This window comes from Sarcophilus harrisii, chromosome 2 (assembly GCF_902635505.1).
Source record: "Sarcophilus harrisii chromosome 2, mSarHar1.11, whole genome shotgun sequence".
Lineage (NCBI taxonomy): Eukaryota > Metazoa > Chordata > Mammalia > Dasyuromorphia > Dasyuridae > Sarcophilus > Sarcophilus harrisii.
The window spans coordinates 39,647,733-39,667,185 of record NC_045427.1 but is presented as its reverse complement, the minus strand read 5'-3'; the positions used below and the strand labels follow the sequence as shown (position 1 = coordinate 39,667,185).

The 19,453-nt window shown below is 40.1% G+C and overlaps 1 protein-coding gene across 5 annotated transcripts in view; it reads left to right on the top strand.

The window, feature by feature from the left end:
* The window catches only part of WDR59 (WD repeat domain 59), a 61,526-nt gene extending 45,163 nt beyond the window's left edge, over positions 1–16,363 (top strand). For 2 of the 5 annotated variants that reach the window (XM_031949998.1, XM_031949997.1), the window contains 9 exons: positions 2,109–2,165; positions 6,944–7,077; positions 7,769–7,850; positions 10,146–10,258; positions 11,717–11,864; positions 11,959–12,031; positions 12,847–12,973; positions 13,656–13,798; positions 14,477–16,363. In XM_031949998.1, the coding sequence (XP_031805858.1) occupies positions 2,109–2,165; positions 6,944–7,077; positions 7,769–7,850; positions 10,146–10,258; positions 11,717–11,864; positions 11,959–12,031; positions 12,847–12,973; positions 13,656–13,798; positions 14,477–14,712 (1,113 nt within the window). In that variant the 3' untranslated portion in view covers positions 14,713–16,363. Of the gene's footprint in view, positions 1–2,108; positions 2,166–6,943; positions 7,078–7,768; positions 7,851–10,145; positions 10,259–11,716; positions 11,865–11,958; positions 12,032–12,846; positions 12,974–13,655; positions 13,799–14,476 lie in introns of those variants that run through there. The other 3 variants (XR_004231588.1, XR_004231587.1, XM_031949996.1) reach the window with 2 other exon arrangements.
* Positions 16,364–19,453: the final 3,090 nt, after the last annotated feature.

Genomic DNA, 19,453 nt, shown 5'->3' with positions numbered 1-19,453 from the left:
AATTATGGTACTCTACATAGAGAACATTTGTTCTTCAGAAGTAGATCTCTCTGGAACACATGGTATAGACATGCCCTGTTCTGTTGCAGATTCCTTGAAGATAGGTTGCTTGGAGAGTCCATTACAGAGTTTTTCTCCAGTACAAATTCTCTCATGTACATCAAGGCCTTTTACAACTGAAGACTTTTCCACATTCATTACATTTTTTAGGGTTTCTCTCCAGTATGTATTCTTTTGTGTGAATTATGTATTCCCTTACAGTTGACTTTTCCACATTCATTTATTTCACTTATAGGATTGGAGAGTTTATTTCAAGTTCTCTTCTTCCCACACCATTTGGTGTGTCTGAAGAAGCTAAATTAGGGGAACACAAACTTGATTTTGCTGTAGATTAATGTCCTTAGCTCAGCCAGCCCATAATGAAGGCCTACTGTGGTACCAAAACTGTTTAGAAAGGATAGAATTGTGTACCTTGGGACTCTGCACTTAAAGGATGACCCAGGTGGTGCACATTGTTTAGCCACACATTGAAAATCAAATCTGCATCTTTAAAAAGTGTTATACAGCCAAATCTTTTCCGTGGAAAAACAAAGGAAAAACTAAACATCTAAGAAATTAAATAGGAACAATGCCTCTGGCCATTGGTCTCTTGGGGCTCATTCTGTAGTCTTCTATAGAAGAGATTCCCTGATCCTACTTCCCGTTTGTTTTGACGTATGATTTTGAAAGCCCATCTTTTCTTTGAGCATTTTTCCTTTCTTGTAGATTCTCCCTTTTACTTCTTTGAGTGAATCAGAATAAAGAATACTGCCACTGCACAGTGAAGGGAAGAGAGCCGATCTTTGGGGATCAAGCTCACCAGTAAGCAAGTTAGCTGTTTTGGCTGGCTGCTCACTGCCCTTAGTGGGGTGCTGTTGGGTGTCTTGTGTGTAAGCTCATCCAAATATTGTTTTGAATTTTGTTCTGGATGGCATCGTAGTCTCTACTTTTGATTGAGACCGAACTCAAAGCCTGGGAAAGTATTAGTAGAGAGTTAGAAAGAAGGGACCCTTCTAGTCATCAAATTGATGGTTGGGAGGCTCCTGAGACATTGCCAAAAATTATACATCTAGATGGAGGTGACAGGCTAGGTGGCACAGTGGAGAGAGCACCAGGCCTGGAACCAGGAAGACTCATCTCCCTGAGTTCAGATCTGCCCTCAGACCCTTCCTTGCTGTGTGACCCTGCTATCGTCCTATTTGCCTCAGTTTTCTCATCTACAAAATGAGTTAGAGAAAGAAATGGCAAACTGTACTCCAGGTTTTCCCAAGAAAACGCCAAGGGGGGGGGTCATGGAGACACATGATTGAAGTGACTGGACACCAAGAGCACCCCTGTAGCTGAGGTCTCACACTTGCAGGATTGCTCACATCACAGCCTTTGCCCCCTGCTCTGTCAGAAGCTCTCCTTCAGCTGCTGTTCCCCATCAGCAGGGATTTCCTGTTTGATCTCAAGCCCATGGGCTGCTGTGGTAGCCCAGTGCAGATGAGTACTGCCCCCCCCCCCCCCCCCCCCCCCCCCCCCTCCGCGGGGGGGGGGGCCCCCCCCCCCCCCCCCCCAGCTTCTCCTGCTTTCCTGCCCCTCTTTGTTTCTCAGTTTGCTGATGGCGTTCCCCCAGCCCCTCAGACATTTCAGGTTGATCTTGAGCCCCAAAGACTCTACTCTCCAGCCCCCCATCCAGCTGGTTAGAGGCGCAGCCGGGCGTCTTTACATGGTGGGCAGCTGTGACTCGGTCAGACCTTTCAGGCTACACAGAGCTTTGGTCAGTCTCTAGCCCCTTGGCTCATGGAGGGTCTCCTAGCCTCCCCAAACTTTAAATGGAATAGGCTGCCAACAGTTATGCCTGATGTGCCTGGAGTTGGGGTGGGAGTGGGGTGGTGGAAGAACAAAGTACTGTGAATGCTTAGGGTTTTGGTTTTCTACAAGTACAGTTGTGGTTTTGTAGTAAATCAGAGTGCTTTCTGATCCATCAGATGTTTGGAGAAATTTCATTTTACTCTATATTTTTCCTTTTTAATTTTCTTGGTGTTTTTCTTCCCTCCTCTTGGGTGTAACGTTTTCATGCACAGATGTCTCCTCGCTCTGCCCGGCGACGTTGGTCCATACAAGCAATTAACGACTTCCCGGTACTGTGCGCTGTGCTAATACTCTCCTTAACTAACCCTGTCTCCTGAGGGCCCAAGAATAAAATGCCGCCTGTCTGGCTTTGAGAAACCCAAACAACAGACTGGGTAGCTTTCTGATGATGATGAAGTTGTTTTCACTTTGGTGGGGTGGGCAGTGGGGATGGATAGGTACAAATGGTGGCAGTGGTGGTGCTGGGAGACACCTTGAGTGGATTGCTGAACATGGGTTCCAATTCTGCATTTCTTGGAAATGACCCCCATGGGAACATTTTGGGATGAATGCATGTTACTTTTGAAAGATTCAAAATAAGCCATTTTGGGGATGGAGGAAGGTATGAGAGGGCTCAGCCACTTTGTCCCTCTCAGCAGCTTCACTAATCCTTTCAGAAAAGGAGGGCCATATGTGTACTCCCTGCCTAGAACTGAATGTGTCACAGTTGATTCTTTAGGGAGTTTTCAGTGGGAAAAAATTTTTTCATTCTTTGTTTTAATAACAAAGTCTTTAGGTTTAAAAAAAAAAAAACAAAAACCCAAATTCATTCCTGTTGGACCATCTACCTTTTTCTGGCCTTCTTCCCTATTTTTTGAAATTGATGGAAGTTGTGCCAAGGGTAGAGGAGAAAGGTCTTGGGGGGGTGAGTGTGTGTGTGTGTGTGTGTGTGTGTGTCTATGCATGTGCGTGTGCGTTGGTCTGGGCCTGTGATTTCATTCGTATGGGGAGTTTCTGATGAGGAAACTCCCACTTGGGATGCACATTAGCATCTCTTCTATAGCTTTCATCTTGCCTGGGGCCCTGGGAGGTTTTCTCACAGATCACACAGCCAGAATGCCCCCGCTGTGAAATGGGAGCCTAAGGCCAATCCACACACACCTCAGTGGATCTGTATAGATTGTGTCTGTATGGGTCTGTGCACTGAAAAGGTGAAAAAATCGCCCGTAGTCATTTTCACATCAAAAGCTGATACCAGGAGCCCTGGTTAAGAGCATCTCCCTCATGCTAGCTGCTGTCGGTGAGAATCCCTGACGCAGCCACCATCGCTAAAAGGCCCCGACTGAGCCAGCCTGGCTGCTGAATTTGCCCAGTTCTGAAGGAGCCTGGAAAGGTGTGGGTAGCGGCCCACTTTGCTGATTGTGCAGGGCTAATTGGGATTACTTCGAAGCAGTTGGCGGCTTATTCTTGGGCTACATGTTTTTACATTTAACCCATTTAGTGGCATCCCTGTTACCTCAGGTGACAATGACATGCTTAAATCTGGTGGTTCAATTGTGAGCTGGCTTTTTTGGTCATTATTCAGTGGTTTTTTTCACCAATCCTCCCTCCCGATACCTACTCCATTTCTCTCTTCCCCATAATTATGTGAACTCTTTGGTTCCCCATGCATAGAATGGCTGATTGGGTCTCAGTTGGTTATCATAGTAATTGGCACATGTGTTTCAGTTTGTCTTTGTCTCCCTGTTTTTTGTCTTCTCCTTGATTCTGAATCCCTGTGGCAGGAGCGCTTCCTACCACTGGCGTTGTTCCAAAAACCCTAAGAGAGATTCTGGGTCTTATACCAAATATTAGAAATATTCTACATTTAGGCTTGTCAGAATGAGACTGGAGCAATGCAAGGTATGTGACTTCAGTGACTTTCTCTTCCCCGTGAAATGCTGGTACCTGCTGCACTCTAGGCATAGCAAGGAGCCCGTGTTTTGTTCTGATGGTAAGTTGCAAAGTGATAGGAGAAAATATTAAGGGAGAAAATCTAATTAGGAGAAGCAGAAATGGAATGTTTAATTTCTTATCCCCAAAGCATTGTAGAAGCCACATTAAAAATTGCTTAGTCTCCTGGCAAGGACCAGAACTATTCAATATGGGCTAGGAGATTCAGCAGGTAGAGGTCCCCACCTGTACAGCTTTTGTCTATCCAGCACTGGAGATTATTTGGCCATTGTGCAACCTTGTTTAAAAGTTTGGCCTCTCTTTTTGTAGCAAGATATAAAAATTCTGTCCCATGGAATATCTAGGCAAATCTCTTATTTTATGTAATTATCCTATAGTTGAATTAAAAGACAGAATTTTATAGGGACTTCTGTAGATTGATTATTGGAGGCAGATACCCTCTGTGATTTGGACGCTGAAAGCCTCCATAATACTTTGCGTTACCAGTAAAGAATGAAGTATCATCCTAGAAGATCAGAGATTCTGAAAAGTCCCTGCAACTCTAGGCTCAGGATCTGCTAGTTCAGTAGGTAGATAACGACAGAAAGTCATTACAGCATTTTGAGTTGAGACCTGTGGAAGCTGCAAAACTCAGTCTACAATCAGATCTCTTATTGTTCAATGCTGTGTAGCTGTAAACTCCTTCAGCTAGCCTATTAAAGAAATAGTTATAGTTCACATTTACACAGTGGTACAAAGGGCTTCCATTTACATGTTCATCTGACTTTTACACTCTGGGGAGGGAAGAAGGGAAATTAATCTAAAACTGTATGTTCTTCATTTAACAATGAGAACTCTGATGCTGCATGGTGGCAGGGAATATTAAATTTGGCCAAGATTACCTGGTGGAATTGGAATTCAGAACAGAGGTGGAATTGGAATTTAGAACAGACTCAATACTTTTACTTGTAATTCCAAGCCTGTTATTATTATTTCCTGTCTTTTTGCAGATTGGTCCGTATATTTTCAAAGGGAATATTTTCCGCATACAGTCCATGTTTTAATAAGTATGACTTTTTTATTGTTGAAAACTAAGAAACCAGAAAACTGCCATGAAGTTAGTTAATGTCCTTGTCTTCTAGAGCAGTTGCTACTTGTGAAATAGTAGGAACACTTTCCCTATGGAGCTTTCATTTAATTCTATACAGTGTATCATTATTAGCATTAGTGAATTGCTCACATAGTTAAATATTTCATCTTCTCTTAATATACTTAATACGTTTTTTAAAAAGCACCTGGTTTGGCTTCCAGGAAGATTGATTTAATACCCGATTGGTAAACTCATCCAACACAGAAGACTAAATGAAATTGTTCAATGTTTAGCATTTGAAGAAGGGATGTTGTTAGACGGATCCTGGTTTTGCTTAGAAATGTTATGTTACTATAGTTGGGGTAGCAAGTAACTCGTCATCTGACCTAGTTTAGCAGTACCCATGAGAGAACAACCTCTAGCACATTCTGTGTCTTTACAGATTTGGTTACTATCATGGTAAAGGTGAGCTTAGTTATTCTTTTTGTAATTGACTTAGAAAATACCTGAGCAAATAACTAGGCACTCTTTGAGGTCATTGCACAGATGAATGCTAAGAGGCATATTAGTGTCAAATGGTATTTATTGTATGATAACATGAGAGTGTGTTCTAGCTGTCAACATTGCCTGGCTCCAGCCTATTCTGACAGTCTGTTATCTTCTAACATACTAATTGCTTAGAATTTGGGCACTTCCTCCACTTGCATGCATTTCATTGTTTGATCATTGAAATATTAATTAGTTTTATCAGCATGCATGTAGATATGCTTAAGAAAAATCTGAAAGAATTGAGGGGCTATCTAGTCATTATGGACTAATCTTCCTTTGACATTGCAGCATAATTCTATTTATGGTTAAATGTGGAAAATGTTCCTTCAGAAAAATTGGTTTCAGGTCTCAAATGATAATGCATTCACATTTTATCTCATAGGTTTTTAAAACAAGGTTATTCCTTCCTCTACCTGCCATGACCTAACTTCAGGTTCTTAGAATTTTGTTGTTCCTGTAGCATGTAATGATCTCTTCAGGAGAATTGATTAATTGTCCTCTTTTAGGAAGGAGGTACTGGAATTTTGCAGGAGAGAGAGCCATTCTCAAAAAGGTCTACACTCGGCTTGTGATTTAAGAAATAAAAGACAAATTTTGTTCAGATGAACTTATAGATGTTTTTAAAGTTTTCTTAAGAATCTGAAGTTTCTGAAGAATCTTTAGCACTGGAATGCAGTCCCACATTAGCAAGTATCTTTACTTCCTTATCCAGTTTATCTGTCCTGGGAATAATCACACCCTTACTTAACCTAAAGGTTATGGTATGATAAAGATAAAGCATTGATGTCTAATGTTACTGAAAAAACCCCAATGGGAGGTAAACATTGATTATTCTCACTGCAATGAGAACTTCCCCAAATAGGCACATTTAAATTGCATGTAAGGCATTATCTATCCAATACACAATCCCTTTTCTTCCCAACATTTTAGGTATTCCTAGGTGACCAGCTGTAGAAAATAATGGCTAGTAATTACAATAGGGAGGATTCAGGCTATATCTTGTTTTTAGCTATCAATTTTCTCTCCTTCCCTAGTAAAAGTAGTAATTTTCTTCAGGATAGATCAGATGGCAAAACCACATGGATGTGCACTGATGAAAAGTGCCAGCAAATTCTATTGGAATTGACTGAAGGGAAAAAAAATATGGATGTCAGTTTAAATACAGAATTTTGATTCAAGTGATGAACATAGCTAAAACGGTGATCTAGATTCTTTTGTTTCAGATGGCTTTTTGCTATCTTTCTATAGCTCTGTTTTGTTCTAACTTCATTCATTAAACACCCACTAAGTGCCCAGTCCTGTACCAGGCATTGACAACCCTTTCTGGGGTTTTTGGGTGCCCGTGGCATCATTTTACTTCCAGAAGATGCTGTCTTATGGGCATGCTGCAATGAAAGTGTTTTAGACTAGGCACTGACTCCAACCCACTGAGTTATTCAGTCCTAGGTTGGTATTGTTGGTGACTTGTTCTTAACATGTTTGCATCTCTTCTTATAGAAATCTCGGAGATGGAAGAGCAAGCGGGAAGGTTCGGACTCTGGCAACCGTCCAATCAAAGCTGCTGGAAAAGTCATAATTCAGGATATTGCCTGCCTCCTTCCTGTACACAAATCATTAGGAGAACTCTACATGTAAGTAGAGAATTCCAAGAGTCCTCCTTGTACCTGGAAGTCAACGATTGCTTTTTTGTCACTGTTGTTGGCATTTTTAGTTGGGCTGAACCCTTTGTGATCCTCTTTGCAGTTTTCTTGGCAAAGATGGTGAGGTGTTTGTCATTTCCTTCTTCAGCTCATTTTACAGATGAGGAACTGAGGCCATCAGGGTGAAGTGAGTGGCCCAGAGTCCCACTGCCTAGGATGTGTGAGGCTGGATTTAAATTCAGACCTTCCTTGTTCCAAGCACTGTGGTGCCTCTTAGCCACCCCAAGGTTACAGTACCTATCCTTCTGTTCTGCAGTTCCTCTATTCTGAATAGCAAAAACTCATTCTTTTGGAGTTTTATTTGCAAAGTCCATTTTTATGGTTTTTATGTCATCTGACATAAAACTTGACTGGTTGAAAAATTAGTAGCTAGCTGTGGCTTCTTCTGACTTCTCAGAGCAATGAGTGATTCTAGTTTAGCCCCTGTCTGTTCCCACAAGACTGGCTAGTGCCCCAAGTGATCTTTGCTTTAGTAGGGCAAGGAAGAGAAGATCTAATGACTGAGATATGTCTGGGATCCCTTTCACCTCCAAGCATCTGTCTGTCGGTCTCTTTTTAAAACCAGCAGGGGTTCATTTGGAAAGATTATCTGGTAAGACTCATTCCATTTTTTATTTTTCAGATTGAATATTAATGACATTCAGGAAACCTGTCAGAAGAATGCTGCCTCAGCCTTGCTTGTGGGACGCAAAGATCTTGTCCAGGTATTGACTTTCCCTTTGCAGAGATGGCAGCATCTGGATTTTTTCATTGAACTGGCTGACTCTAGTTACTTTTTCTGATTGGCTGGCATTTTATAATGTGTCATGTCAAAATCCTTTCTTAATGGTCTGTGCCGGCACACAGGACTTGAACATCTTCCCAGTTTTCTCCTATTTCTTGCTTAGTGTGAGGAAGTTGAACAATTTAAAGGTGTTTCTTATTGTTTCCTCTTCTTGGCTAACACGTAGGCCAGTATCAAACATCTTATACTTGAATGTCATTAGCCTAAGAATCTCTTGTTGAATTTTGTTGTTTACATGATAATCCTTTTGCACAATATTAAGATTGGCTGTAGGGAGAGCAGGCTACTTCCCACCTGACTATTGTTCACCTTAACTTTTTTCTTTGTCTGTACTCCAAACAAGAACCAGTGGTGAAATCCTGATTTTTCCCTAAATAAAATATCCTTAATGTCTCTCATTTCAGCACATTTAATGGTACTCTAGCCAACATTGCTAAACTTGATTAATTCTTTGGGATTTATAATGGGAATTCTAGGTTAATTTTTAGCATTCTAAGATAAGCATATTGTTAATTTCTCCTTCCTTGCCTTGTTCTTGGTATGAATGTCTGGCTTTGAAGCAGAGTGACTCTTAACAGATTTTAGTTTCAGTGGTATTCTCGGATAGAAGGTAGGCTATTTATCAGTCTATTAGTATCTATCTTTTTAATTTTTTTTTTATTTTTTTTTTAGCTGAGGCAATTGGGGTTAAGCGACTTACCCAAGGTCACACAGCCAGGAAGTGTTAAGTGTCTAAGGTCAGAATTGAACTCAGGTCCTCCTGACTTCAGGGCTGGTGTTCTGTCCACTGCACCACCTAGCTGCCCCTATTAGTATCTATCTTAATAAAGTTGGTGAAATGACAGATTGGTGAAAATACTTGTAAAAGAGTTTTTGCTATTTCCTTTAACTTATGCTTCAAACCATACATTAAAGATATCAGATGCCTTTTACTCAGCAAGGAGCTACAGAAATGGACTGTGTCATTATTTCTTAAGGAGGACTTCAGGGCATATTTACCCCAAAGTTATTAGTAGTTCGAGATGTTTCATAGCAAAATCAACAATTAAATTTCTGCCAAAAAACTATTAGGCAGTTACCATAAAGTGAGTTGCTGATGTTAAGAAACTAAAAGAAATGCATGCTCTCTTAAAATAACTGCCTTTTCCAGGCCAGGTGTTAATTATATGAAATAATGAGTGTCTGTTATGTGATAGGTGAATACAAATTTTAGATAGTACCACTGACTTTCCTCCCTTCCCCCAGCTCAATTTCTTTAACTCTTAGATATATATAAATATTCATACTTCTATTAATTGATTTTACATAAACTGAGGAATTATTATTTATCATTTGTTTTTACATATTTGATCACCAATTAATCAATTAATGTTAATAAACATTAATTAAGTGCCAATCAGGCACTATCCTAGATGCTAGGGTTACAAATGCAAAAGTGATACAGTCCCTGCCTCCAGGGAATTTACGTTCTAGAAGGGAGATGCAGCTTGTCCACATATAAATATAGTATATGTACAAAATGTCTCCTTGAGGGCAGAAATTTTTTTTTGTACTTCTTAGTATCTGCTACTCTGCTTTACCCATAATAGGAATGGAATAAAATTATTTTACTAATTAATTGTAAAGGTTATGCCTGAACCCCATAAGCTGATAGTTATAGAGCCATTCCCTCAACTTGATGTTAGCCAAAAAGAAATCCAAATCCCTCAGCTTCAAAGGGAAAGAATAGGTTGCGATAAAAATAATATAGCAGAATTCTTCAGTGCAGTAAAGTCATCCTCTATTTCAAAATGAAATATGACCTGCTAAGGAGATCTGAAACAAGAAATCCAGATGTCATTTTTCTTTGCAGATAACCTGAGAGGCAGCAGCGGGGAGTGTAGAAAAGAAACCCTAAATCTGGTTTTCAGAAGAGGCACTAATGGCTTTACAGGACTCATACCAAGTGGCTGATAACTTTTCTTTCCCCAATTAGGTGGAGCCAGAGCTTCTACGAGATGCTCTTGCAGGGCCAAACCAAACCAATCTAATCTTCCTTCTGCAAGATAGCCCTTAATTTACATTTTAAAATTCATGTGTCATTCCATCCCTAAATGATGGGTAGCTTAGAATCTTTTGTGTCCTGGGCTTCTTTGGTGGTAGATGAGTTTTATTTACTGCCTCTGGTTTCATCCTCAGTGAGGTATATTGAAATGTGTTTCTTTGGTCTTTCTAGGTTTGGTCACTGGCTACAGTAGCTACTGATCTTTGCCTCGGACCAAAGTCTGATCCTGATTTGGAGACACCCTGGGCCCGACATCCGTTTGGACGACAGCTGTTGGAATCCCTGTAGGTTCTTAAAGACTAAACTGTGGGAAGTTATTGGCTTGTAATAGGGTTAAAGAATCTAGTCATTAAAACATATTAATCTAGTTTCCATGATTATTAAGAAGAAGGTATAGACTTAGGTCTATTTCTTTATTAAGAAGAAGCTCCTCATATACGTGTGTACTTTAAAGATTTTTCATTGGCCTGTAGACTACTTCATTTTAATAATGCAGATGGGAGACCTCTTGATGTAAAAGTTTATAAACAGTAGAAAGCAAATTGCGAGTCACTGCTTGCAGCTACTTTCTTGAATTTGTTCCTTGATGGTTAGAGTCAAATTGTTTCAGTGTACTGAGTCTGTGTGAAGTGCATGGCACTTTAATCTGATAAAATAGAGGTTTGTTAAGACTTAACCATATATAATATTTAAAAAAAAATTTTTTTTTTAATTTTCTTTTTTTATTAAAGCTTTTTTTCCCCTAAATATATGCATAGACAAATTTCAACATTCATCCTTGCAAAGTCTTGCTTTCCAAAATTTTTTCCCTCCCTTCTCCTCTGCTCCCTCCCCTAAACAGCAGGTAATCCAATCATCTAATATTTCTTAAAAGTGGACTCCCCAGCAGGACAAGCTGTGAAAAGATTTTGTGAAAAGATTTCATTTTGTGAAAAGATTTTCTCCATTCCTACAGGCAACATCTGGATTTATCTAATTGAGAATAGAGTCTGGAGTAATACCATTTTTTGGAGATCTCTTTTGTAAAATGAGAAGATTACTACCTCCTCTGCCTATCTTCCCAGATTTCTGCAAAACTTAAATAAGAACATATATGTGAGGACTCTGTAAATTATAAAAGGTCAAACCCTGCAAGATAACATGGCTGTCGTTATTTATTCTCAGAGCAAGGTCCTTATGGTCTTTTATTTAACAGTCTAGTACAGGGGCATTTTGTAGCATGTTACAAGCTCTTTCCTAATAGGATACACTTAGAGTTCCACCTCAGGGCTTCTTTAACCCAAATACCTGCTCCCTTTTAGCTAACTTCTCAGTTGCTTTAGATGTATTATAATAGGATTGTGATGATTACAATTGGAAACCAGAAAGAAGCACTTGTCTACTTCAGAATAAATGTTTACTAAAAGATCATGAGGGGAAAAAAACCATATTTGCACTAAATAACTGGTCTTTGTGTTTGAATATCAAACACTAAAATTTTGAAGCATTAATGGAAAGCTAGATAGATTTTCTGAGAATTGTATCTTAGTCATTTGTAATCAGATCAAAAAGAAAGCAAACTATTTGACCTGTGGAAAGCCTCAGTTCTTGCCATTGAGTTTAAAATCAGAATCTTATAGTTAATGTGAAAATTCATGAGTCATTAAGAGATTGAATTTATACTTGCCAAAACTCTCTGAGATTATTATAGTTACCCTTTTTTAAATTCATTTTAATTCATTATCCCTTCCTGCTTTCCCTAGGCTGGCCCATTACTGTCAACTCCGGGACGTCCAGACGCTAGCCATGCTTTGCAGTGTGTTTGAAGCACAGTCCCGGCCACAGGGAATACTGAACCCCTTTGGGCCCTTTCCTAATCGTTCTTCTAATCTTGTGTCCCACAGTCGATATGTAAGTCTATTGATTTCTTGGTTAGTTTTTATTTTTACTAAATGGTATTACCACTGGGATCCTAATATTTTGTGATCATCTTCCTTCGTTGCAGCCTAGCTTTACTTCCTCTGGCTCTTGCTCAAGTATGTCAGACCCAGGACTCAACTCTAGTGGATGGAATATAGGTAGGCATGTAAAGGACCTAATCAGAGTTGTATTTCCTAAGGAACCTGTGCAAAAATACTAATGCACAGCCTTTATTTAATTGAAATCCTCATCCTATTGTTTATTGTGCATTTCATTTTCTCCTGGAATTCATTTATAATAAAAGTCCATTTAAAATAATGAAAACCTTATTGCAATGAGTCTGTAGACTTAAGGTTTTTGTTCTCTAAATGAAATTTTTCTACGGAGAGACTTCTTGGCAGGCCATCATCCCTTTTATATGCATCAGTCATATAAATCATGTGTAATAGGCCTTTTCCAGCTTTGATCTGACAGCCTTAAACCATGCCATTTACTGACCCTGTCTTCTTCATTACCTGCTGCCTGCTAACTCACCTTCCAGTGCCCCTCTGCCAGTAAGGAAAACTAGGAGACAGGTGGCCTTATAGACTTGTAGATGAGAAGGTGTAGGAGCACCTGCGTAGCACAGTGAATAGAGCACCAGCCCTGAAGTCAGGAGGATCTGAGTTCAAATCTGGTCTCAGACATTTAACACTTCCTAGTTGTGTAACCCTGGGCAAGTCACTTAACCCCAATTGCCTCAGAAAAAAAAAAAAAGAAAGAAAAAGAAAAAAATCAATGAGAAGGCATGTTTACATTCAGAGTTGTACAGTTGTCTTAATGATAAGTGGGAAAATCAAGCTAAGGAACAGCGGGGTAGTTCTTGAACAGCAGGTCTCTGAGTTTCCCACATTGCACTTGGTGAATTAGACCCAATGTGTTACTGAACCAGCTTTCTGAGTCATTGTCCTTTCTCTTTTTGACTTTGGTAAAGTGGGTAGGGAAACAGAACATGCATCGTCCCCCTGGGGAGAGTCTTCACCTGATGAATTGCGCTTTGGGAGTTTGACTTACAGCGACCCTCGTGAGCGAGAACGAGACCAGCATGACAAGAATAAAAGGTAGTTCCCTCTCTCCATGGAGATCGCTGTTTTCATCTGAGGCTTTAAAACAGTGTTATCAGAAATGTACATACAGTGCCCTGGCCATCATCTGATAGTAAAGTCCTGAGCACCTTAATATCAGGGCACAAAAGTCGTTATCTTATCACTGGGGATGACTAGAGCCTGTGATCTAATTTTTACTTGAGGGAACTCCTAGATTTCCTAGAATCAGGATACTCACTTTGAAAGAGGGATGTTCAGCAACTTTACTGTAGAGAGAGGTAGAAACAGTAGTTTTCTTTGTTACATGTGGATATTATAGATTCTTCGTGGCATGTTTTTCCTCAGAGCACAGAAAAATAACCATTTTGAAGACTTTATTATTGGGGACCACATATATTAATATCTGGCCACATATATTAATATATAAATATATTATATTTATTATATTATATATTTCATATATTTTATATTATATATTATTATATATTATTATATATTATATAATATGTAATATATATTAATATCAGAGCCTACTTTTTCCTCTATGTACCTGTCCTGTAACTCAGGGAAAACACTAATTTATATTTGAAAGGCTCTTTAACAATTGTGGGTATATGATGTTTATGCTTTTAGAAGGGGGAATGGGTGGAAGGGTGTAGCAACCAACAGAAGAATTTGTGAATTTTCCTGGCTCCAGGCTCCTGGACCCTGCCAACACCCAGCAGTTTGATGATTTTAAGAAATGTTATGGAGAAATCCTTTATCGTTGGGGTCTGAGAGAGAAACGAGCTGAAGTTTTAAAGTTTGTGTCCTGCCCTCCTGATCCTCATAAAGGAATTGGTGAGTGCTGTGGATTTCATTCTCATCCTCTTCATTGTCTGACAAGTTCCTCTTATTTAAATCGCTTGGTGTTTAAATCCTGGAGTAAATGTTCAGTCTCTCATTTATAAGCTGAACTTTTGCTATTTTAAAAATCTTTTCACTGAGCTTGTGAAAATTCACTCTTCAGTTTACGTTTATCAGACAGTACCAGGGGGCAGACGATTCCTATCTCTTCAAATGTTGATGTTTAAGAACCTTGTTTATTTGATTGACTGACAAAAAGAGCTGGAAATAATTCAAAAACATAATCAGCTTATCAGATTATCAGAAGTGTTAGTGCAGTCTCAGGTAAATATATCCCACTTTTGCAATTATTAGTTTCCTTTTCATTAGAGCTAGTCCTGGACACAGCCATCACAGTGATCTCTAGCTCTCAGGCCTTGGAGTTAAGGAATATCTAGGTTCAAATCCTCCTTCTGAAACACTCCAGGAAATCACTTAACCCTTCAGTGCTCCAGGCTCTGAGGAACTGAGGTGCAGAATCACATTGGCAGAGAACACTTTCCCCATGAAGAGTCCCTGCACCAGTAAAGTCACAGGAACAAACCAGCCAATCAGACAAGCAAGCAAAAATCCACTGAAACAAACAAAAAAAGCTAACTTTAACTTTTTCTCTCCATCTGAAACCATTTCCAGAGTTTGGTGTGTATTGCAGTCACTGCCGGAGTGAGGTTCGTGGAACACAGTGTGCCATCTGCAAGGGATTCACATTCCAGTGTGCCATCTGCCACGTAGCGGTGAGAGGCTCCTCGAACTTCTGCCTGACCTGCGGACATGGTGGGCACACCAGCCACATGATGGAATGGTTCCGCACCCAGGAGGTGTGTCCTACCGGGTGTGGGTGCCATTGCCTCCTTGAGAGTACATTTTGAAATCCCGGGCTGTTGACTCTGTGTGGAGGATGTCCCCAAAGTCAGGGGATCAGACTCCCTTCCAGGACTGGAGTCCCTGCGCCTCTCCAAAAGGGCTGGTCTTGTTCACCGAACCTGTTTCTGACCTGGCTGTTTTCTCTTGGGATTCCTTCCCAATTTATCCGCTGCTGGCAGTGGTCACCACTTGAAGGAAATTGAGTCAGACACAAAGCAGTGCATTATGTATTCTCAGCCCCCGGGGAGCCACGTTGGACGTTTTCTTGGAGAAGAGCCCTTGCTTCCAGGGCCAGTGGGTCGATCAGAACAAACAAGAGAGACCAAAGCCAGCCGCAAAGGACAATCTTCTCAGCCTGCTGACCATAATTGTTCATTCAACTGAAAAGTGTTCTCTCCTTGCACTGGCTTTGGAAACATGATTGTACATTTAATGAGCTCATGGGCAGTGGCCTGTAAGCTATGCCATTTAAATTATGAATATATGATGTACTTAAGGATTTTTAAGATGGTTTTTATTTTTGAGCTGCTATTTCTTGGCCAGTAAAATTCTGGTAATTGTGTAAGACAAAGAATTAAACAACATTTTAATGGAGCATGTACCATGTTCTTGTTGTTGTTAACTAAAATTGCTATAAAAAGATCAAATTTGACCTCAGAAAATAATTTCACTTAGTAAATGGAAGATGGAAGAACGTTCCTAAGAGAAGGACCCTCTTCCTTCTCTGGATGAAGATGGAGGTGATGTGATGGCTCCTGGAGCCATTTTCTTCTCCATTTTTCTATTGGTGTCATTTGTTTTGAACTTTATTCAAGGTGACATCCTGGGTGGACGTGACTGAGGGGCTGACCTGTCCTCCTGAATGCTTTCTTCTCTCTCATCCTTCGGCCCTCCTGCCTCCACTTGTTAGTTTTTTACACGGCCTCAGTGGATCTGGGAAGGGAGACTCCTAACTTATTAGCAAATATTTCTGTTGAGTCAATCAATCTAAGCAGAACTTGAAAGTTTACAACTCCAAATAGATACAGGTTTCATTAACATGGATACAGTACAATGATACTCAAGCATCTGTGATCATGCTTTGGACTAACTGTGCCTTAAAGAAACAAGCGCCAGTCTTTGTGATAGCTTGAAGACTGGCTTTTTAACAGGATTTCAGACTTAACCAAGAACCTTGCTAGTGCACCCGCATCCCCCAGACTACTGGCCTCCTCAGCAGGGAACATAAAAGAATTGGCAGAGCCAGGAGCATTGAAGATGCCCAGAAGTCAGAGAGACCAGGAGTTCCTTTCAAATGCGTTCTTGTCTTATCTGTGCAGTTTGAGCGCTGACAGTAACAAATGAGAGCCTCTGGTAGCCGAACCCAGCTGAACAACGCAGAGGCTGTCTGAGATTTGCACAGAGGACAAAGGATCCATCACATTTCTTATTGGAATCCCAATTTGCACCGAGCAAAAAACACTTTCCCGCCTCCAGGTTGCTTGGTCTAATGTGAATGTTTGTCTCTCTCTGTTCCTATCAAGAATCAAATGTATTTTTTGTGTTTACAAGTATGCTGTTATGTAAAAGTCCTTCCTTCTGGAGTTGTTTGAGGAGAAAAAAAAACCAAACCCAAATCAAAGTTTTGTTAAAGTCTTGTTGAGTCTGTTGTTGCAATCGTGTGATATAATTTAAAGCTAAAAAGTATTTCTCTTTGCTTTCTCTCACCTTTCAAAATGGAAATTCCTTTTAGAATTTATCTCATTCCAAAGTTAAGATTCCTGACTTTCCAGGAACATACTTCTCCCTTCAATTATACTAGATCTTTGAGTGCTTTTCACAGTGGTGCTCTTTCTTCTTCTCCCTTCCCCCTCGGCCCTTCTCTCTTTCCGAATAGTAGGATATTAAAAGCAGATCAGTCTTCTCACAAAGATATAAACAATTTCTTATTGTCTGATCCAGGATGTCTGTTTTTCTTCCGTTCTTTCCTCCAACAATAGAGTAGAATTTATCTTTGAAAGTACAGTTAAACTGAGAGAACAAAAGAGGAAAGAAATGGGACTTGAGGGATCCCTACCCATCCTGTAGAGAGAGCACCCCATAGAGGGTTTGTATTTGCTCGGGTGAACTGTGATTGAGAGAGCTGGGCAAAGGCCATTTAGTCTTAAGGCCTGATTTGCCGTGTTCCATTTGGAAATCTTCCTCCCCAGCTTCCGAGTGATGAATGTTGATTTTTTTTACATATACATGCATCTTCCCCAAGTATCAGGGAAGTAAGTACCTGGAGCTCTCTAGACCTGAGGTGTGTCAAGACCAGGCTGCTGCCTGCGGCCTGTAGTCTTGTCTTCCTAGGGTTCCAGAAGTGGCCACAAGCTGGGCCCAAGGTAGAATTTCTCCATTTCCTCACCCAAAGGGGAAGCTTTGGGAAATGCCTACTTTGGGTTCTCACATAGCATCCTCAAAGGAAGTAACCAATTGTACAGCCAGCAGTTGAGGGGTCCACCTTCCCCCAGCTCCCCTTGTGGTTTCCATATCTATGACTTCAGCTTACTCAGTCAGTAAAATGTTCGCTGGTCCATCTCACCTTTCATCCCAAAGTTTGTATTGAAACAATTCTTAGGGGCATTGTGCTATTAGGGAGTTCTTACAAACCAATTTCATCCCCTCAGGCAGAGTTTCAGCCATAGTCTTCATTTTCATCGTTATTCAACTAATGCAATAAAAGAAAAGAAAAAAAGAAGGGAAAATGAGAAGGGACTATAAGAGCTTCACAATAGCTTTGGAGTCTGGCTCTCAGTCCTCTGCTGGAATATATATTTTGGGGAAATTTGCTGTAAAAATGATGGGTGATTTGGAACAAAATGCCCCACGTAGATATCCGGCTGTGTCACTGATTCCTGGTAGGTTTCTTTTGTTTGTCAACGGCTTGATAAAAGAGGTGTGGTGCATCTATTAATAGGTCTCATATATTAAAAGTCAACATTTTGAAAAGCTAATTTTTTTCTAGAAAATGAAAATATTATATAAGCAGCCTTGTAAAAGTATACCAGATTTTGAAGACGGTGGTTTCCCCAATTTGTGGGTGGGAAAACCATACTTGTTTTTGTGCCAGCCTTTGACAGTAGGAGTAGCAGAAGCATTAAATAACATTAATTACATGCCGACTTATGTGTTGTAAAAGCAGTTGTGTAGACATAACCAGTACCATAGCAGCTTACCCATCTAGGAGAAAATCATCAAATTTCTTACGGAGAATGAATTTGGAAGCTCTCAGTTGTAGGGAAAAAAACAGGTTTTGGATCTGGTTTAAATTCACTTATATTAGTTCTTATTGCACAAGAATTTCATTTTGATAGTAAATATGATTTAGTGATGACAGCTTTGGAAGAGTAAAGTACCTGACCTTGGAGCCAGACTGGGGCATGCCCTTGGAATTTTCTCCTCCACTGTGCTTGGAATTGCCATGTCTGTGATTGAGGGGAAAGTTCCCCTAATTAACCATTGAAACTCATTAATTCAGTCTTTGCTAGAGAAATGGCGTCAATTTGAGGTGATCTTCCGAAAATGTTTTTTCACTCTTACTCGAAGCTACTGATTTAATAATTAAACAGATTCTCGGATCGTAAGGGACTTAAGAGACCGTCACACCCAAGCCATGTTGAATATAAATCCCTTTGACACTATCTCCAACAAATTGAGGAATATCCCCCCTCTTCTGAGGTAGTGCTGCCTATCCACTTTGGCATCAGATAAATAATGTTCCCATATGTAAGCTTATATTTACCTCTAAAAAATATTTTTTTTCCTCTGTAACTTTTTAAAAATTCAACTTTATTTTTACTTTTAGTTCTAGATTCTCTTCTACCTTCTCTTCCACACACTGAGAAGGCAAAGAAACAAAGCCCATTATAAATATGTATCAATACGCCAAATTCCCACATTGACCATATCTAAATAAAAAGAAAAAACATCCCTCTATGAGTCCTTCAGCTCTCTGTGTAAGGGTAGGCAACATTTATCACGAGTCTTCTGTAACTGGTGGATCTTTGGGTTGATCAAAGTTCATGAGTCATGTTTATAATATTGTTTTTATTGTATATAAAGAACTTGGTTCATTTTGTATCAATTCATATTGAGCTCAGATTTCATTGAAACCAGTCCCTATTAACTATGCAAATTTTTTCCCCTGAGGCAATTGGGGTTAAGTAACTTGCCCAGGGTCACACAGCCATTAAGTGTTGTGTCTGAAGTCAGATTTGAGCTCAGGTCCTTCTGACTTTAGGGCTGGTGCTCTATCCACTGCCCCACTATGCAACTTTCATGGATTATTCCTAGTTTTGTCCTCTTTAGTTATGATCAAAAAGGGTCAATTTCCTTTTTTGTGAGTCAGCACATGAAATATTATAAGAAATTCTCAGATCCCCCAAGTTTTCTCCAGAATAAACTTACTTAATAAACCCTTTCAGCTTTTTCCCACATAATTTTTCCTAATTCTGGACTTGGCCCCTTAGAGAGGTGGAGGATGGGAAAGAGACCAAAAGCCTCAGATCTCTTCTAGGGTAGCTCCTGCATAAATGGGTAAGTGAAGGAAAAGGCCTGCTTCCCAGGGCCCGAGCACTGGGCTGAGTGCCAGAGATAGTGGTGAACAGAGCATCAGAAACCTCCTCATGCCCATTTTAACGGGTGGAGAGAACACGTAGTTCTTAGTGTGCAGTAACAAAGCAAACAGTAACGTGCCTCGGTGTCATTTCCATGAATCAGACCACC